General features: G+C 43.3%; 1 protein-coding gene across 1 annotated transcript in view; it reads right to left on the minus strand.

Annotated features, from left to right (window-relative positions):
• The window catches only part of Muc16 (mucin 16, cell surface associated), a 188035-nt gene that overhangs the window by 152732 nt on the left and 10835 nt on the right, over positions 1-24468 (minus strand). Inside the window, exons 3-4 of the mRNA XM_076575603.1 lie at positions 9365-23941; positions 20-150 (exon numbers count right to left, since the gene is read on the minus strand). Of these exons, the coding sequence (XP_076431718.1) occupies positions 20-150; positions 9365-23941 (14708 nt within the window). The remainder of the gene's footprint in view (positions 1-19; positions 151-9364; positions 23942-24468) is intronic.

Genomic DNA, 24468 nt, shown 5'->3' on the forward strand with positions numbered 1-24468 from the left:
TATGCACGTTTCACATTACCAGGTAGTTCAAGGCCTTCTCTGTTTTGTTGACATGTATGGAGCCTGGGTACCCCATTTCTGTGGTATAAGGCAGGTTGGTGATTGTCAAGTTGAAAGTGAATGGCACCAATTCTGGATGGGTACTTGTAGCTGGAGGGGAGAGAGAGGGAAAGTGAATATAACCATGAGAGCCTATCTATATCTATATCTATATCTATATCTATATCTATATCTATATCTATATCTATATCTATATCTATCTATATCTATATCTATATCTATATCTATATCTATATCTATATCTATATCTATATCTATATCATCTCTCTCTCTCTCTCTCTCTCTCTCTCTCTCTCTCTCTCTCTCTCTCTCTGTGTGTGTGTGTGTGTGTGTGGTGTTGTACGAGAGATAAAGAAAATCAATTTTCTGTCTTAGTACTGAGCTGCTGGATGTGAGGGGAAGATTAATACTGTCTCATAGCCACAGTGTTCAGTAGATAAAGTCTACAATACCTTACCCAGAATCTTTTTTGCCCAGCTAGAGGGAGAGGGTGGAACTTCATAGTAGATGTATGACTTCCTTTCCAGAGGGATCCTGAATTTTCAGCCCAGAATATCTAAAGGTGACAAGTCATTGACATTTCATTGACTTGAGAAGGGACTAAGACTTTTTATTTTCAGGTCTGGACCATACCACATAAAGTGTTCAATGGACAATGGTAACAGTAAAGACTCAGAACTGGTCAAAATGATGAGAATAAGTGATGATTGAGTATTCAACCCCCAATTGGATATCTGTATTATGCTCTCCAAAACTCACTGAAAATTGTAGAAGGTTTAGAAAGAATATGGAACATTGAGGAATGCTATATTCAAGACATGATGGGGCTTTTATAGTCTTGTGCTCACAGAAGATGGGATTATTATAAGAGGTGAGGTCTGTCAATGACTCATGGTAGATTTTCAGGAGGTCAGGTGTATTCTCCCAAGGCTCTGTTTCTACTTGAGGAATGGTTGTTTGGATGTGGGGGGTTCATGAGGCCTCATCCCTCTCTGAGGATTGATAGGCAGTTAATATTTGCTGGAGGAGGAAGAGACATTTTCTTCAGCTTTATAAAAACTTATAAGTTGTTTATGATCTTAGAAATAAGCCCCAACTTGTACTCATAATAAACTCATCAGTTAAAAAAAAAGGGGAAAAAAAGAAAATGAAGAGATGGAAAGAAAAACACAAGAGAGAAAAAATTAATCCTATGGTTAGGAAATTTCCTTAGAGAAATGATAAAAACATAAAAAATCAAAATGCAAAAAGGAAGATATGAGCAAATAGAATAAGATAGAACACAGATTGGCTGCATATAAAATTTATTCATGGAAGAAATTTATGGTCTATGAAAAATCACAGACTTTTAAGAAAAAGAAAATTACAAAAACCAAAACAAAACCGCAGAATTCCAAGAACAATACATGCAGTATCCCTGAAGGAAGGAGGATGTGGACTATGGCAAAATGGATATAAGGTTGGTATGGGCAGACACATGATGCAATGTACAGAATGGAGAATGGAGAAGGCTGAAGCTTGTAGACATCACATCCAGTTAATGCAAGAACTCACAGCTCAAGATCTCTCATTGTCTTCTTCATGGTTTAGTCCAGTGAATGTCCCTGACATCCTCTATTCTCACCTTCTGCTGGCTCTAGCTCAGGTTCATGCAGTTCTCCAGCCTTAGACTGCAGAACTGCATGAACCATGTCAACCATGCTTGCACTGCCAACTACCTCTGGGATTCCACCAGGACCAACTCTAACTTCCACAACAAGTCCCTTTTGTACCACATCCAACCTCTCCACGTGTGGTGGTTTAAAAAAGAATGACCCCCATAGTATCATATATTTGTATGCTTAGTCACCAGGGAGTGGAACTACTTGAAAAGAAATAAGGAACTCAGCCGGGCGGTGGTGGCGCACGCCTTTAATCCCAGCACTTAGGAGGCAGAGCCAGGCGGATCTCTGTGAGTTTGAGGCCAGCCTGGGCTACCAAGTGAGCTCCAGGAAAGGCGCAAAGCTACACAGAGAAACCCTGTCTTGAAAAACCAAAAAAAAAAAAAAAAAAAAAAAAAAAAAAAAAAAAAAGGAACTCCTTGGAAAGGAAAAGGATCAAGACAGAAGTTGGTGCCAGGGAGTGGAGTATGATCAGGGAGTGGAGTATGATTGGTATGACAATGTTATAGGACATGGAAGACTTTGGGACTTTGGACTAGGAAATTGGTTGGACTCTTTAAGCAGAGCTTAATGAAGCATCCTAGTAGAAACATGGAAGACAGTGTGGTACTGAGGGCAATGTGGAATGTGGGTGTCCCGCTCAAGAATTTTCAGAGGAGAAGAATATTAGTAAGTGGCCTAGAGACTGTTCCTGTGATATTTTGGTGAAGAAAGTGGCTGCTTTCTGCCCTTGTCCAAAAAACCTGCCTAAGGCTAAATTGAAGAGTTTTGGATTAATGGTGTTGGTAGAGGAGATTTCAAGGTAACCTAGTATTGAGTGGTCACTCTTATGCAGCTCTACAATAAAAGGAGCATTCTGAACAAGGAAAACTACAAAATGTATTCAGTTTGAGGAGAAAGGGAGCACCGGGGAATGCCATGGAACTAAGTCCTGTGTTCAAGAAGATAAATATTTAAAGAGAAGCCTGATGCTAAATGGAACAAAGGGAGTGGTGACCTCAAGGCAAGGCGCTGCCCAGGTAAGTTTCCAACTTGTGAAAAGGAATTAAAGTAAAGCTTAAGAAGTGAAGGAAACCATCAACAACAGAAAGCAGATGCTAATGCAATTGAATGAGGGAGCCATGTTCCAGGACCAGCAAGTAGCAGAATTTGGCATTTTCAGCCATGTGGTTCTGGTTTTAGGGTCAAGGATACAGGAAATGGGGTGTAGGACCTACCTCTGGGGCTAAGGAAAGCCACCGACACCAGACATGTGCCAGGAGTATCCCTTCATGGAAGCTCAGGAAGGCTATTGTGTGAAGCTGTAAAGGTGGAGCCTGGATTATGTTGGAGACCCCAAGATGTGGGAGATGCCAATCATGGGATACCATGCCAATGAAGGCTGAAGACTGGGTGTGGAACAAGCCCAAGAGAGAGAAGTGTGATGCAGTCAGCAAATCTGAAAAGATTGATTATTTGAAGAGTGCTTTGACATCAGCCACGGATTTGCAGTTTGGACTTTGCCCAGCTGGTTTTTGGTTTTGATTCAGATAGTATTTCCTTACTATCTTTCCCTTTCTACCTTTTGGAATGGTAATGTACATCCTGTGTTACTGTAGTTTGGTAGTAAGTGATCTACCTCTTGATTTTTATTTTACAAGGGGTTGATTGACATGAATATCAGAAGAGACTTTGAACTTTTGACTTTTAAATAATGTTGAGACTCTGATGGACTGTGGGGACTCTTGAAGTTGTCCAACTTTTTGAAGTTGGACTGAATTTTTGCATTTTAGTATTCCTACAAGCTAATTGGTGCCAGGGAGTAGAATGTGGTGATTTCAATAAGAATGATCACCCCAGGTTCATATATTTGAATTCTTAGTCACAGGGAATAACACTATTTGAAAAGGGTTTAGGAGGTATGGTGTTGTTGAAGTAAGTGTGTTACTGGAGGTGAATTTTGAGGTTTCAAAAGCCCATACCTAGCCCAGAGTCTTTCTATCTGTAGATCACGATATAACTTTCAGTTGCTGCTCCAGTGACTGCCTACATCAACATGCTCTCTAGGCTCCTCACTCAATGATTAGTGACTAAATCTCTGAAACTCAAAATAAGCCCCAACTAAATGCTCTGTTTTATTAGAGTTTCCATGGTCATGACCTCTCTTCATAGCAATAGACCCAGGACACCAACCAGCCAGATCTTTCACATCCTTTTCCAGTGTTTGAGACTCTGTGACCTTCCTCATTCATGAACCCTCCCTAACCTGCCAGACCTAGCATGCAACCTGCATACAGTTCCGTGGCCTAGTCTGGCCAGCCTTGCTTGAACCAAGGTCAATCTCTATACTTCTGCTAGAACTTTACCTACCCACCCCAAAACCACAGGATCCTCCCACACTATATCCAACCTTTCCTGGCATCCAGATCTAACTTCACAATCAAATCTTAAACCAGCAGGTTCATTCTAGACATTAGCCCAGTCCACTTTGTCCACCTAACTTCATTATACCAAAGCCACTTCTACCTTCTAGGCCTAACCTACCTTCTTATCCTCCTTTCTATTCTGGCCTTCTCTATCCATATCGTACTTAGAACTAACAAAAGAAGTACACATGCCTAGAGCTCATGACAAAATACAAACAATATAAAAGAACAAACCAGTATATTCTCTCCCTCTCCAAAATAGTCTTGTATAAATGTTTGCCAATGAAAATTACCCAAAAGAACTCCAGGATACTCAACTTAAAAGAAAAATCGTAAAATTCATCAAAGAATTCAAAGAGTTTTAAAAAGACACAAAGAAGCATTTTAATTAAATTAAGGAGAAAGTAATTAGGAGACTAAACACTTGACTAATGCCCAAGACATGAAGAAGACAATCCAGTTCATGGAAATATAACTCAATAAGAAGATAGAAACATTGAAGAAGACTCAAACTGAAATGAAGATGGAGTTGAAAAACCCAATGATTCAACTAGAAAACTCAAAGAAAACCTTTTTTCCCCTCTATGATCTTGTTGGAGATTTCTATGACATTGACTTGGGATTTTTCTCCCAGTAATTCAAAGGTTTAGTGTTTTCATGGTGTCCTTTATTCCCTTTCTGTCCTTTTTCTATTGCTTATTTGTTTGTTTGTTTTTCTACTCCTTGCTCATTTTGTCCAGATGGTCTTCATTTTTGAATCCTGATATTTTATCTTTTGCGTGATTCATTCTATGTGTAAAGAGGAGGTCAACAATTTAAACAGATCCAAGGAAAGCTTTACACATAGTAGCCTCTGAGTTACTGGTCAGAATTTTCCATTGCAAACTGTTGCCATTTCCTTTGGTTGACTCCCTCCCTCCCAGAGGTGGAAGTATGTCCCTGTTTGCTGAAGATACCATGGACTTCAGTCACAGGGTTCAGAAGATCCTGACCTTGAACTGACTTGAATGTCTCCCCATTGAAGACCAGTTTTCATGGTACCAGAAGACACTGGGAAAGATGTCAAAGGAGGAATGCAACAGACAGTCCTACCTAGATCTAATGCCTATGGCAACAACTACCTACATTGCACTATAGCCTTATGGGGGAAGTAGTGGCATTAATACCTTGGTGGTAACCAACAGCTCTCTATTCAGACTTACAACCTGCGCAAAAAGGTAAATCATGCTTGGTAATGGAAACCTAATATTGAAAACCACTACCAGGGAAAACATCCAACCACCATTTTACTAAATCATCATAATTCTAAACAACAATTGCTGTGGGATGTTCTGTATGTCCTGTGGGAGCCCTTCTTGAGTTCTTTGTGGCATTACCCAGCAGGTCCGCATAGAGGATGATTAGGACCATGGGCCTGAGTGCAGGTGTCTGAGATGGTCTGCACTTGGTTGTGCTGGGGGATGGTCTGTATGTCAAGTTGTTCTGATTGATCAATAAATAAAACCTGATCGGCTGTGGCTAGGCAGGAAGGATAGGCGGGACTAACAGAGAGGAGAAAAAAAAAGACAGGAAGGCAGAAGGACTGACTGCAGCCGCCGCCATGACCAGCAGCATGTGAAGATGCCGGTAAGCCACCAGCCACGTGGCAAGGTATAGATTTATGGAAATGGACTAATTTAAGCTATAAGCACAGTTAGCAAGAAGCCTGCCACGGCCATACAGTTTATAAGTGATATAAGTGTCTGAGTGATTATTTTATAAGTGGATTGTGGGACTGCGGGGCTTGGGGAACCTGGAGAGAAGCCCTCCAGCAACAAATGGCGCCCAACGGCTCAAGTTTCCACCTTAAACCTGAGAATATTTAATAACCAATTCTAAACAGAGCCAAAACCAGGTTCCTGCTTCTTGTCTCATATGGGCAGCTAGACGCCGCAAAACGCGGGTTCCTGGCGTGTGCGTTTGACCTGCAGTAAGGCGGAAATGAGGCCTCTGCAAATGGAACATTAAGCTGCGTGGCAGATTTAGCCTTTGCTAGTACAAAACAAAAAAAGAGGTTTCTGGGCTACACGCTGCTTGGATAAAAGTGTAGACCCACTATTTCTGAGACTTGATGGCTCCCAGAGCTGGTGGAAAACGTACCACCGCCAAGTTGGGAAATTGAAGGGGGCGGAGCCAGCAGCCACAGAGCCGTTTCAGGCTTAGAAGGCTACAGTTTAAAGCAATAAGTTCGCAATAAGACAGATTCAGATGGAACAAGACTTTAAATGCTTTACAATGTGTGTAAAAATGTACATAGGCTTGGAAGAGAGAGGAAAAGGAACATAGACAGTTATATAAAGAAATAGAAAGTTTAAAAAAATAAAGTCTTTAAAGAGAAAGTAAAAGTAATATAAAAAATAAGCCACATAAAGACGGCTATCACACAGAGAATCTGGATTATGTTCTCTTTGATATTTGTAGCTAAAGAAAAACATTTGATTGCAAAGGCTGTTGAGTTATGCCAAAATGTATATTTTAAAGGTACTTTGACTTCAAAATTTAGATGTAAGGATATGTTGCTTTGGAAAAGAGGCTCTGTTTTTGTCTCTACAGAAAGCCAAAGGCTATGGATTTGTTCCAGATTAAGATACATCAGATTTGACCAGCCAAGACCCCCTGAAAGGTCTCCGATGACACCATGGCCCAGATGATCCAACATCCAGAATCGTTTCAAGGCAACTGGCTCAGACGATACAGTCTCACGGACTACTCCATGAACCTAAAATTTTCTTTGTATCCCCATAAGATACTGCGCCCCCCTCCAGCAGGAAGTAGTAAGAGAAGCTACGCCCAAATTCCCAAATATACCACGCTGGCTTTAAAGATGTGTAAAAGTTAAAACCTTCCTTTTTAAAAAAAAGAAAAGGGGAAGTGCTGTGGGATGTTCTGTATGTCCCGCGGGAGCCCTTCTTGGGTTCTTTGTGGCATTACCCAGCAGGTCCGCATAGAGGATGATTAGGACCATGGGCCTGAGTGCAGGTGTCTGAGATGGTCTGCACTTGGCTGTGCTGGGGGATGGTCTGTATGTCAAGTTGTTCTGATTGATCAATAAATAAAACCTGGGGGGCTGGAGAAATGGCTCAGAAGTTAAGAGCACTGCTTGTTCTTCCAAAGGTCTTGAGTTCAATTCCCAGCAACCACATGGTGGCTCACAACCATCTGTAATGAGATCTGGTGCCCTCTTCTGGCCTGCAGGGATATGTGCAGGCAGAACACTGTATACATAATAAATAAATAAATCTTTAAAAAAAAAAAAACAAAAAAAAAAAACACCTGATCGGCTGTGGCTAGGCAGGAAGGATAGGCGGGACTAACAGAGAGGAGAAAAAAAAGGACAGGAAGGCAGAAGGACTGACTGCAGCCGCCGCCATGACCAGCAGCATGTGAAGATGCCGGTAAGCCACCAGCCACGTGGCAAGGTATAGATTTATGGAAATGGACTAATTTAAGCTATAAGCACAGTTAGCAAGAAGCCTGCCACGGCCATACAGTTTGTAAGCAATATAAGACTCTGTGTTTACTTGGTTGGGTCTGAGCAGCTGTGGGACTGGCGGGTGACAAAGATTTGTCCTGACTGTGGGCAAGGCAGAAAACTCTAGCAACAACAATCTAAACATTTATCCTTATACCCACCGATAAGTGTAGTCTTCACCCCTCATGAAGGAAATTTCTATTTGCAACAGACATAGACCACTTCCAAGAAAAATTACCAATCAAAATGCAGAGTTATGGAGCCCAGTTCCAATGGATATATCTAAAAAACACCCTAGTACCTAAGGCGTGGGAACATTGAGGAAGAGGAGGCAGAAAAATTTTAAGAGCCAGAGCATCAGGGAGTTGGCTGTAAGACTGTTAGTAATGTCAGAAGGTACACTAAAAATATCTTACTAACATCACTGCCTAAACATGAGCTGAACCAGGACGATAGTAGACATGCTAAAGTGGATGGAGAAAGACCACAAATCCTCAGTCCTACACAAAGAACAACAGGTAACCATGGAATACTGAGAGTGAAACAGGGAAGAGCACACTATTGGTTGTAAAAACCAAAAGATCAGTCCTGAAAATATGCATACATTACACAGACTCAGTAGATTATATTTAGGTATGTGTGTGTGTGTGTGTGTGTGTGTGTGTGCATGTGACACCAATTAATGAAATAAGTCCATACCTTTGAAAAAGAACAAGGTAGGGGTGTATGGGAGGGTTTAGAGGGGGGATAGGGAAAGGGAAAATTACATAATGATATTATAATCTCAAAAATAGAAGAAAAAAGTGCAATTAAAATTTTAATAAAAAGCTCCCAGCTCTTGGGTCTATGAAGAGGGATCTGTGGGTGAGAGTGTTTGCTGTGCAAGTATGAGAGCCTGAGTTCGAATCCCTTGCACTCATGTGAAAAATTGGGCTTGGCCAAGTGTGTGCTTGTAACACCAGACAGAGCTGTGATATAGGTTAAGACAGGAGGATCTCTGGGGATTCCTTATTGTCAGTCTAGTTCCAAGTTCAGTGAAAGACCTTACCTCAATGGAATAAAGAGTAACAGAGGAAAGTACCTGATGTCCTCTTCTTATCTCTGAGTATATATACCAAATACAAACACGCACACATACACATGCACATATAATATTAATGAAAATGAATGTATGAATAAATTGAAAAGTCAATGAATAATCAATTCTAAGGCTCAGGAAGCATTGCGGAAGAGGGTACAGACAGAATATAAGAGTCAAAGAAAGCAGTAGTGTGTTATGGAAGTCTGTCTTCCAGGTACACCATGGCTGTTGCAGTCTTGAACCCACAGCAGCTGTGTGTAAAATAGCTGCATAACAGATAGAGCACACAGAAAGGAAACTAATACAGTTACTAATGGTTGGGAGGAATGTAGAATGAGGAATTGTTGCTTAATGGGTACAAAATTTCAGTTTTGGGTGATTAAAATTGTTTAGACGGTTTTGGATATAGCTTAGTGGCACAGTATTTGCAAAGTAAGTGAGGTCCTAGATTCAAGCCCCACAAAACCAGTAATGAACAGGAATCTAAAAACTATCTGGAAACTGAAAGTGATAGTTATATAACACTGTACATTTAACAATACTGCATTGTATACCTAAAACACACAAAGAGGAAATATTTATATTATATTACTATATAATATTTTATATATATATGTATATCTACAATAATAAAACTTCTGCTTACCTGGTCCTGAAGTCACATTCTCAGAGGACCATGTGGACATTTTAGATGTGGTCAGAGGGGCATAAGAACTTGCATGTAGTGTAGTTGTGGTCTTAGAGCCAGTGGGTCTTGAACTCGTGATCGCTAAATGAGAAGTCTCACTTGTAGTTTCCAGGTCAGTGAGTGGGCTTGCTGAGGACTCTGATGGTGTCACGGTCATTACATCACTGACAAAATTGGGAAGTCTAACTGTAGTGACAGATGCTGAGGTTTCTAGGCTCTGTGAAGTTGCATTGCCAGGTTTACTGGTTGTAGGAGCACTGGGCAACCCAGGGACACTAGGGGACACAGTCAGAGTGGATTCTGCTGAAGAGATGGAAGCCCCTAAGCCTGTGGTGCCCGCTAAAGCAGGGGTTACAGTTAGAATGGCAGTGCTGGTCTCGGTCCCAGAGAGGACTGGGAGAGAGGTTGTTCCTTCAGAAGCACCAGATGAAAAGGTTGTACCCAGGTCACTTCTGCTACCCTCAGTCACAAAGGAGTTCAAGGGAAAATTTGTCATCTCTGGTTTTCCATGGGAGACAGTCTGAGTCAAGAGAGTTGTACTAACATCTTCTCCATGTGAAATGGGCACTGAGGCTGTGGTTTCCAATAAAGGAAGAAAACCAGTTGAGACAGGAATTGTGTTAGTTTCTGCACTGAGGTGGTTGGTTAATGAAGTTGTGCTTTTTGGTTCACTAGGAGACACAACTGTAGTTGGAAATATAATGGTTGATGGCCCAGAATTAGTGAATTGTGAGGTCATTACACCTGGTGCCCCAGGAGAGACAGTCACTGTTGGCACAGATGAACTGGTTTCTATTCCAGGATGCTTGCCAACTGAGGGTGTTACATCTAAACCGCTATCAGAAAAACTGGAAGGTTGTTGGGTTGAGGCAGGATGAGTAACTAAGGAGACTGTTGATATTGGTTCATACATTGATGTACTCAACGTAGGAAAAGTCATACTATTGTCTGTTGGAGAAGCAGCATCCAGTCGAGTGGTCATATATGGTACACCAGATGAAAGAGTCGTTGGAATTGTTGGAGTGGTCTCTGCCCCAGAAGCTGAGGAAGTGATGTTTGATCCACTATAAGAAAATGTGGGAGGTGTTGTGGAGAGTGGTGTACTGGGCTTGGCAGAAGTAATGAGCCATGTTTCAGTTCTTTTTGGCTCACCAGGTGAAGCAGACAAAGTAGAAATTGAAGTTGCTTCTTTTCCAGGATGGGTGACCCAGGAGGCTGTGGTCCTTGTTTGACTTGAGGAAACAGTCAGAGTTGGAGTAGTTGTATGTGTCTCTGTCTCAGAAGTAGTGACTGGTGATGTCATCATTTCTGTTATACCTGGAGAGACAGGGCTTGTAGACATGGCTGAACTGGGCTGTTCATCAACATGGGAGACCAAGGATATCATGGTATGTGGTTCAGAAGAAAAAAGAGTTGGGGAGGACATCATGTCTGTAACACTAGGAGAGGCAGATGTCCTTAGAATATTCAAAGTAGCTTCAGTTACAGAATGGGTGACCCAAGAGGCTGTGGTCTCTGGTTGACCTGAAGAAGCAGTTGGAGTGGAAGACACTGAATCCCTTTCTAGGTGAGAGCTAGTGACTAGTGATGGTATTATTTCTGTTATATGGGGAGACACAGGCCTTGTAGATAGAGCTGAACTGGGCTGTCCCTCAACATGGGTGACAAAAGAAATTGTGGCATGTGCTTCAGAGGAAATATGATTTGGTGAGGTCATTTCTGGCATGCCAGTGCTAGTGACTAGTGATGGTATCATTTCTGTTACATGGGGAGAGACAGCCTGAGTAGACATGGATAAACTGGTATGTCCCCAAGTATGGGTGACCAATGTTATGGTCTGTGGTTCAGAAGTAATGTGGTTCAGAGATGTTGAGGCCATCATGTCTGGAACACTTGGTGAGATGGTTGATGTTAGAACTCCTGAAGTGTCTTCTTTTTCAGGATGGGTGACCCATGGGGCTGTGGACTCTGTTTGACCTGGGGAAACAGCCAGAGTTGAAGTCATTGGATGTATATCTGTGCCAGAACTAGTGACTAGTGATGGTATTCTTTCTGTTATACCAGAAGAGACAGGCCTTGTAGACATGGCTGAACTGGGCTGTTCCCCAGTGTTGGTGACCAATGAAACTGTGGTATGTGGTTCAGAAGGAATAAGAGTTGGTGAAGTCTTCATTTCTGGTACAGTAGGTAAGATAGTTGTAAATAGAACCTCTGAAGTGCCTTCTCTTCCAGGATGGGTGAGCCATTGGCTTGTGGTCTCTGTTTGACCTGGCGAAACCACCAGAGTTGTACTCATTGCATAGCTTTCTGTGCCCAAGCTAGTGACTAGTGATGGTGGCATTTCTGCTATACCTGAAGAAACAGCCTGAGTAGACATGGATGAACTGAAGTGCCCACCAGGATGTGTGACTAATGATGTTATGGTTTGTGGTTCAGAAGGAGCATGGATCATAGTTGTTGAGGTCATCATGTCTGGAACACTAGGTGAGAGAGTTGTAGATAGAATCTCCAAAGTATCTTCCTTTCCAGGATGGGTGACCAATGGGACTGTAGTGCCTGGTTGATCTGTGGAAACTTCAAGAGTTGTAGCTGTTAAATAGTTTTTTGTGTCAGAGCTAGGGACCACTGATGGTATCATTTCTGTTATACCTGAAGAGAGAGCCTCAGTAGATATGAATAAACTGGGTTGTGCCTCAGCATGGGTAACCACTGATATTGTTGTCTGTGTTTCAGGAGGATTGTGGGTCAGAATTGTTGAGGATATATTCTCTGGAGCACTAGATGAGAGGGTTGTAGTTATAACATCTGAAGTGTCTGCCTTTACAGAATGGGTGACACATGGGGCTGTGGTCCCTGGTTGATCTGTGGACACTGCCAGAGTTGTAGCTGTTGAATTGGTTTTTGTGCCAGAGCTAGTGGCCAATGATGATATCATTTCTGGCACACCTGAAGAGACAGCCTCAGTAGACATGGCTGAATTGGGCTGTTCACCAATGTGGGTGACAAATGAAACTGTGGAATGTGATTCAGAAGGAGTAGGAGTTGTGGAAGTAACAAGATCTGGAACACCAGTTGAAATGGAGGTAGGTAAAACACGTGAAGTGTCTTCTCTTTCTGCATGTGTTGTCCATGAGGCTGTGGACTCTGTTTGACCCAGGGAAACAATGAGAGCTGGACTGGTTCCATGTGCCTCTGTCCCAGAAGTAGTGGCTTGTGATGTCATCATTTCTGTTACCCCTGAAGAGACAGCCTGAGTAGACATGGATGAACTGTGGTGTCTATCAGGATGAGTGACCAATGATGTTATTGTCTGTGCTTCAGAAGGAGTCTGGGTCAGAATTGTTGAGGTCATTATATCTGGAACAATATTTGAGATAGTTGTGCTTAGAATCTCTGAAGTGCCTTCATTCCAAGGTTGGGTGACCCATGAACTTGTAGCTGCAGGTTGATCTGGGGAAACAGACGGAGTTGAAGGCAGTGAATGACCTTCTGTGTTTGAGGTAGTGACAAGTAATGGTATCCTTTCTGTTACACCTGGAGAGACAGGGCTTATAGACATGGCTGAACTGGGCTGTTCCTCAACATGGGTGACCAATAACACTGTGCTATGTTGTTCAGCAGAAATAAGACTAGGTGATGTCATCATTTCTGGTATACTAGGTGAGATGGTTGAAGATAGGACAACTGATGTGGCTTCTCTTTCAGGATGGGTGACCAATGGGGCTGTAGTCTCATGCTGACCTTTGGAAACATCCAGAGTTGAAGTAATTACATAGCTTCCTGTGCCCAAGCTAGTTACTGGTGATGATGGCATTTCTGTTACACTTGAAGAGACAGCCTGAGTAGACATGGATAAACTGGGGTGTCCTCCAGCATGGGGGACCAATGTTAAGGTTTGTGATTCAGAAGGAGTGTGGATCACAGTTGTTGATGTCATCATGTCTGGAACACTAGGTGAGACAGTTGTAGATAGATCCTCTGAAGTGCCTTCTTTTCCAGACTGGGTGACCCATGTGGCTGTGGTCCCTGGTTGATTTGTGGACACTGCCAGAGTTGTAGCTGTTGAATAGTTTTTTGTGCTAGAGCTAGTGGCCAGTGATGGTATCATTCCAGTTACACCTGAAGAGACAGCCTCAGTAGACATGGCCGAATTGGGCAGTTCACCAATGTGGGTGACAAATGAAACTGTGGAATGTGATTCAGAAGGAGTAGGAATTGTGGAAGTAACAAGATCTGGAACACCAGTTGAAATGGAGTTAGGTAGAACACCTGACGTGTCTTCTCTTACTGCATGTGTTGTCCATGAGGCTGTGGTCTCTGTTTGATCCGGGGAAACAACCAGAGCTGGACTGGTTCCATGTGCCTCTGTCCCAGAAGTAGTGGCCTGTGATGTCATCATTTCTGTTACCCCTGAAGAGACAGCCGGAGTAGTCATGGATAAACTGGGTTGTGCCTCAGCATGGGTAACCACTGATATTGTGGTCTGTGTTTTAGAAGGAGTGTGGGTCAGAATTGTTGAGGTTATATTCTCTGGAGCACTAGGTGAGAGGGTTGTAGTTATAACATCTGAAGTGTCTGCCTTTTCAGAATGGGTGACCCATGAACCTGTGGTCCCTGTTTGACCTGTGGACACTGCCAGAGTTGTAGCTGTTGAATTGGTTTTTGTGCCAGAGCTAGTGGCCAGTGATGTTATCATTTCTGTTATACCTGGAGAGGCAGCCAGAGTAGACATGGCTGAATTGGGCTGTTCACCAATATGGGTGACAAATGAAACTATAGAATGTGGTTCAGTAGGAATAAGAGTTGTGGAAATAACAAGGTCTGGAACATTAGGTGAAATAGTAGTAGTTAGAACACCTGAAGTATCTTTCCATTTAGCAGAAGTCACCCTTGAGGCTGTGGTTTCTGTTTGTCCTGAGGATACAAGTAGAGCTGGACTGGTTTCATGTGTCTCTGTCCAAGGAGTAGTGGCTGGTGATGTCATGATTTCTGTTACACCTGAAGAGAAAGCCTGAGTGGACATGGATGAACTGAGGTGTCCATTAGCATGATTGACCAATGATGTTATTGTCTGTGCTTCAGAAGGAGTCTGGGCCAGAATTGTTGAGGTCATCATGCCTGGAATACTAGATGAATTGGTTATAGATAGATGGCCTGAGGAACCTTCTTCTCCAGGATACATGTCCAATGGGGCTGTGGTCCCTAGTTGATCTGTAGATGCACCCAGAGTTGAAGTCATGGAATGGGTCTCTGTGCTTAAGCTAATGCCCAGTGATGGTATCACGTCTGTAATACCCACAGAGACAGGACTTGTAGACAATATTGAACTGGGCTGTTCCTCATTGTGAGTGATGAATGACATGGTGTTATATGGTTCAGAAGGAATAAGAGTAGTTGTGGACATCATTTCTGGAACACTAGTTGAAATTGTTGTAGGTGAAACCCCTGATGTTGCATCTTCTTCCGGATGGGTGATCAACGGAGCTGTTATCTCAGGGTGATCTTTGGAAACAGCAAGAGTTGTAGTCATTACATAGTTTTCTGTGCCCAAGCTGGTGACTAGTGATGGTGGCATTTCTGTTACACCTGATGAGACAGCCTGAGTAGACATGGATGAACTGAAGTGCCCACCAGGATGTGTGACTAATGAAGTTATGGTCTGTGGTTCAGAAGGAGCATAGATCAGAGTTGTTGAGGTCATCATGTCTGGAACACTAGGTGAGGGAGTTGTAGATAAAATCTCTAAAGTATCTTCCTTTCCAGGATGGGTGACCAATGGGGTTGTAATTCCTGGTTGATCTGTGGAAACTTTAAGAGTTGTAGCTGTTGAAGAGTTCTTTGTGTCAGAGCTAGGGACCACTGATCGTATCATTTCTGTTATAACTGAAGGGAAAGCCTCAGTAGACATGAATAAACTGGGTTGTGTCTCAGCATGGGTAACCACTGATATTGTTGTCTGTGTTTCAGGAGGATTGTGGGTCAGAATTGTTGAGGTTATATTCTCTGGAGCACTAGATGAGAGGGTTGTAGTTATAACATCTGAAGTGTCTGCCTTTACAGAATGGATGACCGATGGGGCTGTGGTCCCTGGTTGATCTGTGGACACTGCCAGAGTTGTAGCTGTTGAATTGGTTTTTGTGCCAGAGCTAGTGGCCAATGATGGTATCATTTCTGGTATACCTGAAGAGACAGCCTCAGTAGGCATGGCTGAATTGGGCTGTTCACCAATGTGGGTGACAAATGAAACTGTGGAATGTGATTCAGAAGGAGTAGGAATTGTGGAAGTAACAAGATCTGGAACACCAGTTGAAATGGAGGTAGGTAAAACACGTGAAGTGTCTTCTCTTTCTGCATGTGTTGTCGATGAGGCTGTGGACTCTGTTTGACCTGAGGAAACAACGAGAGCTGGACTGGTTCCATGTGCCTCTGTCCCAGAAGTAGTGGCCTGTGATATCATCATTTCTGTTATTCCTGAAGAGACAGCCTGAGTAGACATGGATGAACTGTGGTGTCTACCAGGATGAGTGACCAATGATGTTATTGTCTGTGCTTCAGAAGGAGTCTGGGTCAGAATTGTTGAGGTCATTATATCTGGAACAGTATTTGAGATAGTTGTGCTTAGAATCTCTGAAGTGCCTTCATTCCAAGGTTGGGTGACCCATGAACCTGTGGCTGCAGGTTGATCTGGGGAAACAGACGGAGTTGAAGGCAGTGAATGACCTTCTGTGTTTGAGGTAGTGACAAGTAATGGTATCCTTTCTGTTACACCTGGAGAGACAGGGCTTATAGACATGGCTGAACTGGGCTGTTCCTCAACATGGGTGACCAATAACACTGTGCTGTGTTGTTCAGCAGAAATAAGACTAGGTGATGTCATCATTTCTGGTATACTAGGTGAGATGGTTGAAGATAGGACAACTGATGTGGCTTCTCTTTCAGGATGGGTGACCAATGGGACTGTAGTCTCATGCTGACCTTTGGAAACATCCAGAGTTGAAGTAATTACATAGCTTCCTGTGCCCAAGCTAGTTACTGGTGATGATGGCATTTCTGTTACACTTGAAGAGACAGCCTGAGTAGACATGAATAAACTGGGGTGTCGTCCAGCATGGGGGACCAATGTTAAGGTTTGTGATTCAGAAGGAGTGTGGATCACAGTTGTTGATGTCATCATGTCTGGAACACTAGGTGAGACAGTTGTAGATAGATCCTCTGAAGTGCCTTCTTTTCCAGACTGGGTGACCCATGTGGCTGTGGTCCCTGGTTGATTTGTGGACACTGCCAGAGTTGTAGCTGTTGAATAGTTTTTTGTGCTAGAGCTAGTGGCCAGTGATGGTATCATTCCAGTTACACCTGAAGAGACAGCCTCAGTAGACATGGCCGAATTGGGCAGTTCACCAATGTGGGTGACAAATGAAACTGTGGAATGTGATTCAGAAGGAGTAGGAATTGTGGAAGTAACAAGATCTGGAACACCAGTTGAAATGGAGTTAGGTAGAACACCTGACGTGTCTTCTCTTACTGCATGTGTTGTCCATGAGGCTGTGGTCTCTGTTTGACCCGGGGAAACAACCAGAGCTGGACTGGTTCCATGTGCCTCTGTCCCAGAAGTAGTGGCCTGTGATGTCATCATTTCTGTTACCCCTGAAGAGACAGCCGGAGTAGTCATGGATAAACTGGGTTGTGCCTCAGCATGGGTAACCACTGATATTGTGGTCTGTGTTTTAGAAGGAGTGTGGGTCAGAATTGTTGAGGTTATATTCTCTGGAGCACTAGGTGAGAGGGTTGTAGTTATAACATCTGAAGTGTCTGCCTTTTCAGAATGGGTGACCCATGAACCTGTGGTCCCTGTTTGACCTGTGGACACTGCCAGAGTTGTAGCTGTTGAATTGGTTTTTGTGCCAGAGCTAGTGGCCAGTGATGTTATCATTTCTGTTATACCTGGAGAGGCAGCCAGAGTAGACATGGCTGAATTGGGCTGTTCACCAATATGGGTGACAAATGAAACTATAGAATGTGGTTCAGTAGGAATAAGAGTTGTGGAAATAACAAAGTCTGGTACATTAGGTGGAATAGTAGTAGTTAGAACACCTGAAGTATCTTTCCATTTAGCAGAAGTCACCCTTGAGGCTGTGGTTTCTGTTTGTCCTGAGGATACAAGTAGAGCTGGACTGGTTTCATGTGTCTCTGTCCAAGGAGTAGTGGCTGGTGATGTCATGATTTCTGTTACACCTGAAGAGAAAGCCTGAGTGGACATGGATGAACTGAGGTGTCCATTAGCATGATTGACCAGTGATGTTATTGTCTGTGCTTCAGAAGGAGTCTGGGCCAGAATTGTTGAGGTCATCATGCCTGGAATACTAGATGAATTGGTAATAGATAGATGGCCTGAGGAACCTTCTTTTCCAGGATACATGTCCAATGGGGCTGTGGTCCCTAGTTGATCTGTAGATGCACCCAGAGTTGAAGTCATGGAATGGGTCTCTGTGCTTAAGCTAATGCCCAGTGATGGTATCACGTCTGTAATACCCACAGAGACAGGACTTGTAGACAATATTGAACTGGGCTGTTCCTCATTGTGAGTGATGAATGACATGGTGTTATATGGTTCAGAAGGAATAAGAGTAGTTGTGGACATCATTTCTGGAACACTAGTTGAAATTGTTGTAGGTGGAACCCCTGATGTTGCATCTTCTTCCGGATGGGTGATCAACGGAGCTGTTGTCTCAGGCTGATCTTTGGAAACATCCAGAGTTGAGGTAATTACATAGCTTCCTGTTCCCAAGCTAGTGACTAATGATGGTGGCATTTCTCTTACACCTGAAGAGACAGCCTGAGTAGACAGGGATGAACTGGGATATCCTCCAGAATGTGTGAGCAATGTTATGGTCTGTGGTTTAGAAGGAGTGTGGATCACAGTTGTTGAGGTCATGTCTGGAATACTAGGTGAGACAGTTGCAGATAAATTTCCTGAAAAGTGTTCTTTTCCAGGATTGATGACCCATGGGACTGTGGACCCTCTTTGATCTGGGGAAACAACCAGATTTGGAGTCATAGAATGACTTTCTGTGCTTGAGCTAGTGACCGTTGATGGTATCATTTCTGTAATATCTGGAGAGACATGACTTGTAGACATGGTTGAACTGGACTGTCCCTCAATATGGGTGACTAATGACACTGCACTCTGTTGTTCAGCTGAAATAAGAGTTGTTGTGGACATCATTTCTGGAACACCAGTCAAAATGGTAGTAGGTGGAACCTGTGATGTGGCTTCTCTTTCAGGATGGGTGACCAATTGGGCTGTGGTATCAGGGACAGTTGTAGATAGATCCTCTGAAGTGCCTTCTTTTCTGGGCTGGGTGACCCATGGGGCTGTGGTCCCTGGTTGATCTGTGGACACTGCCAGAGTTGTAGCTGTTGAATAGTTTTTTGTGCCAGAGCTAGTGGCCAGTGATGGTATCATTCCTGTTACACCTGAAGAGACAGCCTCAGCAGACATGGCCGAATTGGGCTGTTCACCAATGTGGGTGACAAATGAAACTGTGGAATGTGATTCAGAAGGAATAGGAGTTGTGGAAGTAACAAGATCTGGAACACCAGTTGAAATGGACTTAGGTAGAATACCTGAAGTGTCTTCTCTTTCTGCATGTGTTGTCCATGAGGCTGTGGACTCTGTTTGACCTCGGGAAACAATGAGAGCTGGACTGGTTCCATGTGCCTCTGTCCCAGAAGTAGTGGCCTGTGATGTCATCATTTCTGTTACCCCTGAAGAGACAGCCTGAGTAGACATGGATGAATTGAGGTGTCCACCAGGATGTGTGACCAATGATGTTATTGTCTGTGCTTCAGAAGGAGTCTGGGACAGAATTGTTGAGGTCATCTTGCCTGGAACAGGAGGTAAGGTCATTGTACTTAGAACCCCTGAAGTATCTTCTTTTCCCGGGTGTGTAACCCATTGGACTGTGGTCTCTGGTTGATCTTGGGAAACAGCTAAAGTTGAAATCACTGAATGGCTTTCTGTGCCTGAGGTAGTGACAAGTAATGGTATCATGTCTGTTGTATGTGGAAGATCAGGCCTTGTAGACATGGCTGAACTAGACTGTTCCACAATGTTGGTGACCAATGTAACTTTAGTATATGGATCAGGAGGAATAAGAGTTGGTGAGGTCATCATTTCTGGCACACTAGGTTCAATGGTTGTAGATAGAACCCCTGAAGTACCTTCTCTTCCAGGATGGGTTACTCCTGGTGTTATAACCTCTGGTTGTATGGGGAATAAAGCTGTATTTGAAGTCATTCTGTGGCTTTCTGTGCCCAAGCTCTTGACCCATGATATCACTTCTGTTATACCCTGTGAGACTGCCATGCTATTCATGGCTGAACTGTGTTGTCTCCCAGCATGAGTGTCCAATGATGCTGTCTTCTGTGGTTTAGCAGGAGTGTGGTTCAGGATGGTTGAGGTCATCATGTCTGTAACACTAGATATTGAGTTTGTAGTTTGAATCCCTGAAATGGCTGCTTCTTTTTCAGGGTTGTTGATCCAAGATGTTGTTGTCTCTCGTAGTCTTGGGGAAGAAGTTAGAGTTGAAGTTGTTACATGGTTTTCTGTACTTAAGTTATTGAGCAGTGATGTGGTCACTTCTGTTATACCTGGAGAGACAGTCAGAGTAGACATGGCCGAACTGAGCTCTTCTCCAGCATCGGTTAACAATGAAATTGTGGTCTGTAATTTAGGCATTTGGTTCACAGATTTTGAGGTCACCATGTCTAGAACACTAGGTGAGATTGTTGTAGTTAGCACCCTTGAATTCACTTCTATTCCAGGATTCATGGTCCATGAGGTTGTGGTCTTTGGTTGACCTGGGGAAATAGTCCAATTTCTGGTATGGATTCCTGTCTCAGAGGTAGAGACACCTGGAGAGACAGCAACAGTAGACATGGGTGAACTAGTTTTTCCCCCAGAATGAGAGATCAGAGAAATTTTGGTATGTGGCTCAGAAGGTTGAGGCGTCAGGATTGGTTTGGATGTTCTTGTACCTTCCCCAGAAGTGTGGCCTTCTGAGGTTATCGAATCTGGAATGCTAGATGAGATATCTATAGTTGGAGCAGATGATCTGGCTTCCTGTTCATTAGTGGTAGTTGTTGGGGGTGTGGTATGAAATTCAACATGGGGAAAACTTGTGCTTGTCCTTGGAACACTGGAGCTGATCTCTTCAGGATTGGGAACAAATGAGGCTGATGTACCTGATTCACCTGGTATAGCAGTAAGAGTTGTAACAGAACTATCTTCTGAAATGGCAGAAAGGGTTACTTGTGATGTTGTTTTTTCCAGTTCTTGTGAATAACTTGATATTGTTGGGGAAATTGTACTGGTGTATATCTCAGAACTAGGGACTAGTGAAGTCATTATCCCAAGTAAATCTGAGGAAGCAGTTGTAGTTGGAAAGGATGAAGTTTTCTGTAGCCCAGTACGAGTGATCATTGAGACTCCTGTCTCTGGTTTATCAGAAGAAAGAGTCAAAGTTGGAATAGTGGTGCTGGTGACTGTCCTAAAAGTAGGGACAAGTGAAGTCAGTACTTCTGATACAGTAGGTGACAAAGTAGAAGTTGAAAAATCTGATTTGTTTTCTGTCTCTGAACTGGTGGCCATTGAGGGTAAACTACCTGATACAGTATTGGAAACATCTGGAGTTATCGGGAGGACTGTTAGGTTATTCTCTGAAGAATGAGGACCCCATGATTCTGTTTCATCTGTCCCATCAGGTAAAGTAGATAGAGTTAAAATATCTGAAGTGCCTTCTCTGCCAGAGTCAGTGACCCATGAGGCTATGGTGTCTGGTTCACTTGGGGAAAGAGCTGGAATTGGAGTGGTTGCATGTGTCTCTGCCCCAGAATTGGAGACCAGTGATGTCTTCACTTCTGTTACACCTAGAGTGCTGACACCTGAAGTAGAAATGGCTGAACTTGCTTCTTCCCCTGCATTGGTTGCCAGGGAAACTATGGTCCGTGGTTCAGAAGAATGAAGAATTGGAATTGATTTAGCTGTTCTTAGATCTGTACCAGAACTAGGGACATGTGAAGTCACCATATCAGGGGCAACAGGTAAGATAGTTGTGGTTAGAACAGCTGAACTCGCTTCTGGACCAATAATTGTGGTGGATACAGGAGGTGAAGTGGCTGAATCCATATGAGAAAAACTTGGCCTTATATTGGGAAGAGTTGGAATATCCTTTGAATGATAGTTGACAAAAGACCCTGTTTCATGTGGCTCACTGAGGGTTCCAGTCCCAGTTGGAACCTCAGAACTAGTTTCATCTCCAGGATGGCTGACTTCTGAAGCAGTGGTCTCTGGCTGACTTGGGAAAGAAACCTGAGTTGGAAATAGATTTGTTTTTATTTCACTACTAGTGGCATGTGACATCATCTCTGGAACATTAGGGGAGACAGTCAGAATAGCAATGGTTAAATTCATCTGGGGCCTCTGGTGGCTGACCAATGATACTGTGGTATCTGACTCGTCATCAGAAATAGACGGAGATGGAGTACTTTCACTAGTTACTGTTGAAAAACTAGTAGTCAGTGAGGTCAGAACCTCTGACACCTCAGGTGAAAAAACAGAAGATGAGCCAGCTAAATTTGTTTCTGTCCCAAGACTGGAAGCCACTGAGGGTGTAACATTTAATCCATGGTGAGAAAAACCTGGGGCTGTCTTCAGAACTGTAGGGCTGATCGCTTCATCAGGAGTGACTAATGAAATTGTTGTATCTGGCTCACCAGGAAAAACAGCTGAAGTTGGGACAGCTGAACTGGACTTTGCCTCAAGATGAATGGTCCAAGGAATGGTGGTCTCTGATTGACCCGTGGAAACAGTCAAAGTTGGAGACAGACTTCTTTTTGTTCCAGAACTGGTTATGAGTGAGGTCAACATTCCTGGTAAAGTAGGAGAATTAGCTGGAATTGTAATAGCTGAACTTATCTGGGATCCAGCATGGGTAGCAAATGTGGCTGTTGTTTCTGGTTTAGAAAAAGGAACAGTCAAAGATGGAGTACTTGTACTGGTCACTGCTCTAGAACTAGTGAGCAGTGAGGTCATTGTATTTGGTACACCAGGTGCAGTCACTGTAGTTGGCAGGGCAGAGCTGGCTTCTTCCCCAGTACTTGTGGCTGTTGACAATGTCAAATATGATCCACCATGTGAAAATGTTAGGGCTGTCTTAGGAACAGTAAAGCTTGTCTCTGTAGCATGGGTAATCCCCGATACTGTTGTATTTGGCTCACCAGAGGAAATATTCACAGTAGAAATGGTTGAAGTGACTTCTGTCCCAGTCCGGGTGATCCAAGAGGTTGTATTAAACAGTTGATCTGGAAAAGCAATCAAAGGTGAAGTGGTTGACTCCATTACCTTTCCTGATATAGCAGTCAAAGTAGTTGTATTTAGAATAGCTGTGGTTTCCCATGCTTCAAGATCAGTGGCAAGTGTGTCAGTGGACTCTGGTTCACCAGCAGGAGTCATAGTTGATGCACTAGTATTTTTCTGTCTGGTCTGAGAACTAATGACCAGTGAGGTTCTCAATCCTGTTATAGTAGGTGATGTAGTAGTGGTTGGAATGATTGGAATGACTTCTGTCCCATGGGTAGTATCCATTGAGAGTGTGGTAGTAGCAGTTTCACCATTGGAAATGTCAAGAATATTTTCAGAAACAGGGATTCTGCTCTGTGAAAGGTGCATGACCACTGAGGCTGTTGTATCTGACTCACCAGGGGCAGCAGTCAGACTTTGGAGAGCTGGCTTGGTGTCTGCTCCAGAATTAATATCCAGTGAGGTTGCCATTCCTGATGTGTCAGTAGAAAAAGTGCTGGCAATAGAATAATCTACCTCCATCCCAGGATGGGTGACCCCAGAGGCTGTTGTCTTTGGTTTACTCAGGGAGTCAGTAAGAGTTGAAATAAACATACTGGTGTTTTCTTCAGGTCTGCTAATCAGTGAGGTTGCCAAATCTGGTATAGTAGATAAAGCAGTTAATGTTGGAAAAGTTGAAGTGACTTCTCCTCTGGGAGTGGTGGCTGTGGACACAATGGAATCAGATTCACCTTGAGAAATATTCATGGTTATCTTGGCAACAGGTGAAGTAATCTCTAAAGGATGGGTGACCCATGAGACTGTATCAGACTCACCAGAGGAGATGTTCAAAGTATGAACATCTGGGCTGGTCTCTGTCCTAAGACTGGGGATCAATAGGGCTGTGCTCTCTGGTTCTTTACTGTAAGATGATGGTCTTGTCCTGAGGACCATGCTAGTGTTTTCTCCAGAGCCTGTAGGAAATGATGCTGCTGTCCCTAGGACATCATGGGAAGTATCTGAGGCTGTGATAATCATCTCTGTTGTGTTTATGTTGCCTATTTTCTCTGGTGTCTTGAGGTGACTCAAGGGTCTTGAAGTTGTAGTAGGGATTTTGGTGGTTGAAGTGGCAATGGAAGTAGCCTTCAGAGATGTGGCAGTGGTCTCCACTTTTACTGTCCCTTTTGTGGTTAGCTCTGTAAGTAGAGACATGCAACACAAATTGTAAAAATGTTTACACTTTCTAGATAGGCAATTAAATTTTTTTTCTCTACATGATGAAAGGGAGAGAAATATCTATGAAAGTGCTGCTTTCCTGGGATGTGGGTGGCATGATCTGGGCAGGGAAAAGGTGAGTTTTGTTATATGGCTCACCTGTTTCCTCCACTCATGCTTTTTTAAAAATTTTCTGGTGTGTGTGTGTGTGTGTGTGTGTGTGTGTGTGTGTGTGTGTGTGTGTATGCACACATGTGCATGTGCTTGTGTGTGTGCATGTGTGTGCGTGCATATATATGTGTGTGTATGTATGCACATGTGTGTAGGCACGCATATGTATACATGTGCTTGTGTGTGTTTGCATGTGTGTGTATGTGTGTGTGGAGTGTATGAGAGAGAGACAGAGAGCAGAGAGACAGGGTTTCCTGTTTCCTAGGCCAGCTTTAAACTCACTACACAGCTGAGGGCATTCTTAAACTTTTGATCTGACTGCCTCCTAAGTACTGAG

Source organism: Peromyscus maniculatus, chromosome 7 (genome assembly GCF_049852395.1).
Source record: "Peromyscus maniculatus bairdii isolate BWxNUB_F1_BW_parent chromosome 7, HU_Pman_BW_mat_3.1, whole genome shotgun sequence".
NCBI lineage: Eukaryota > Metazoa > Chordata > Mammalia > Rodentia > Cricetidae > Peromyscus > Peromyscus maniculatus.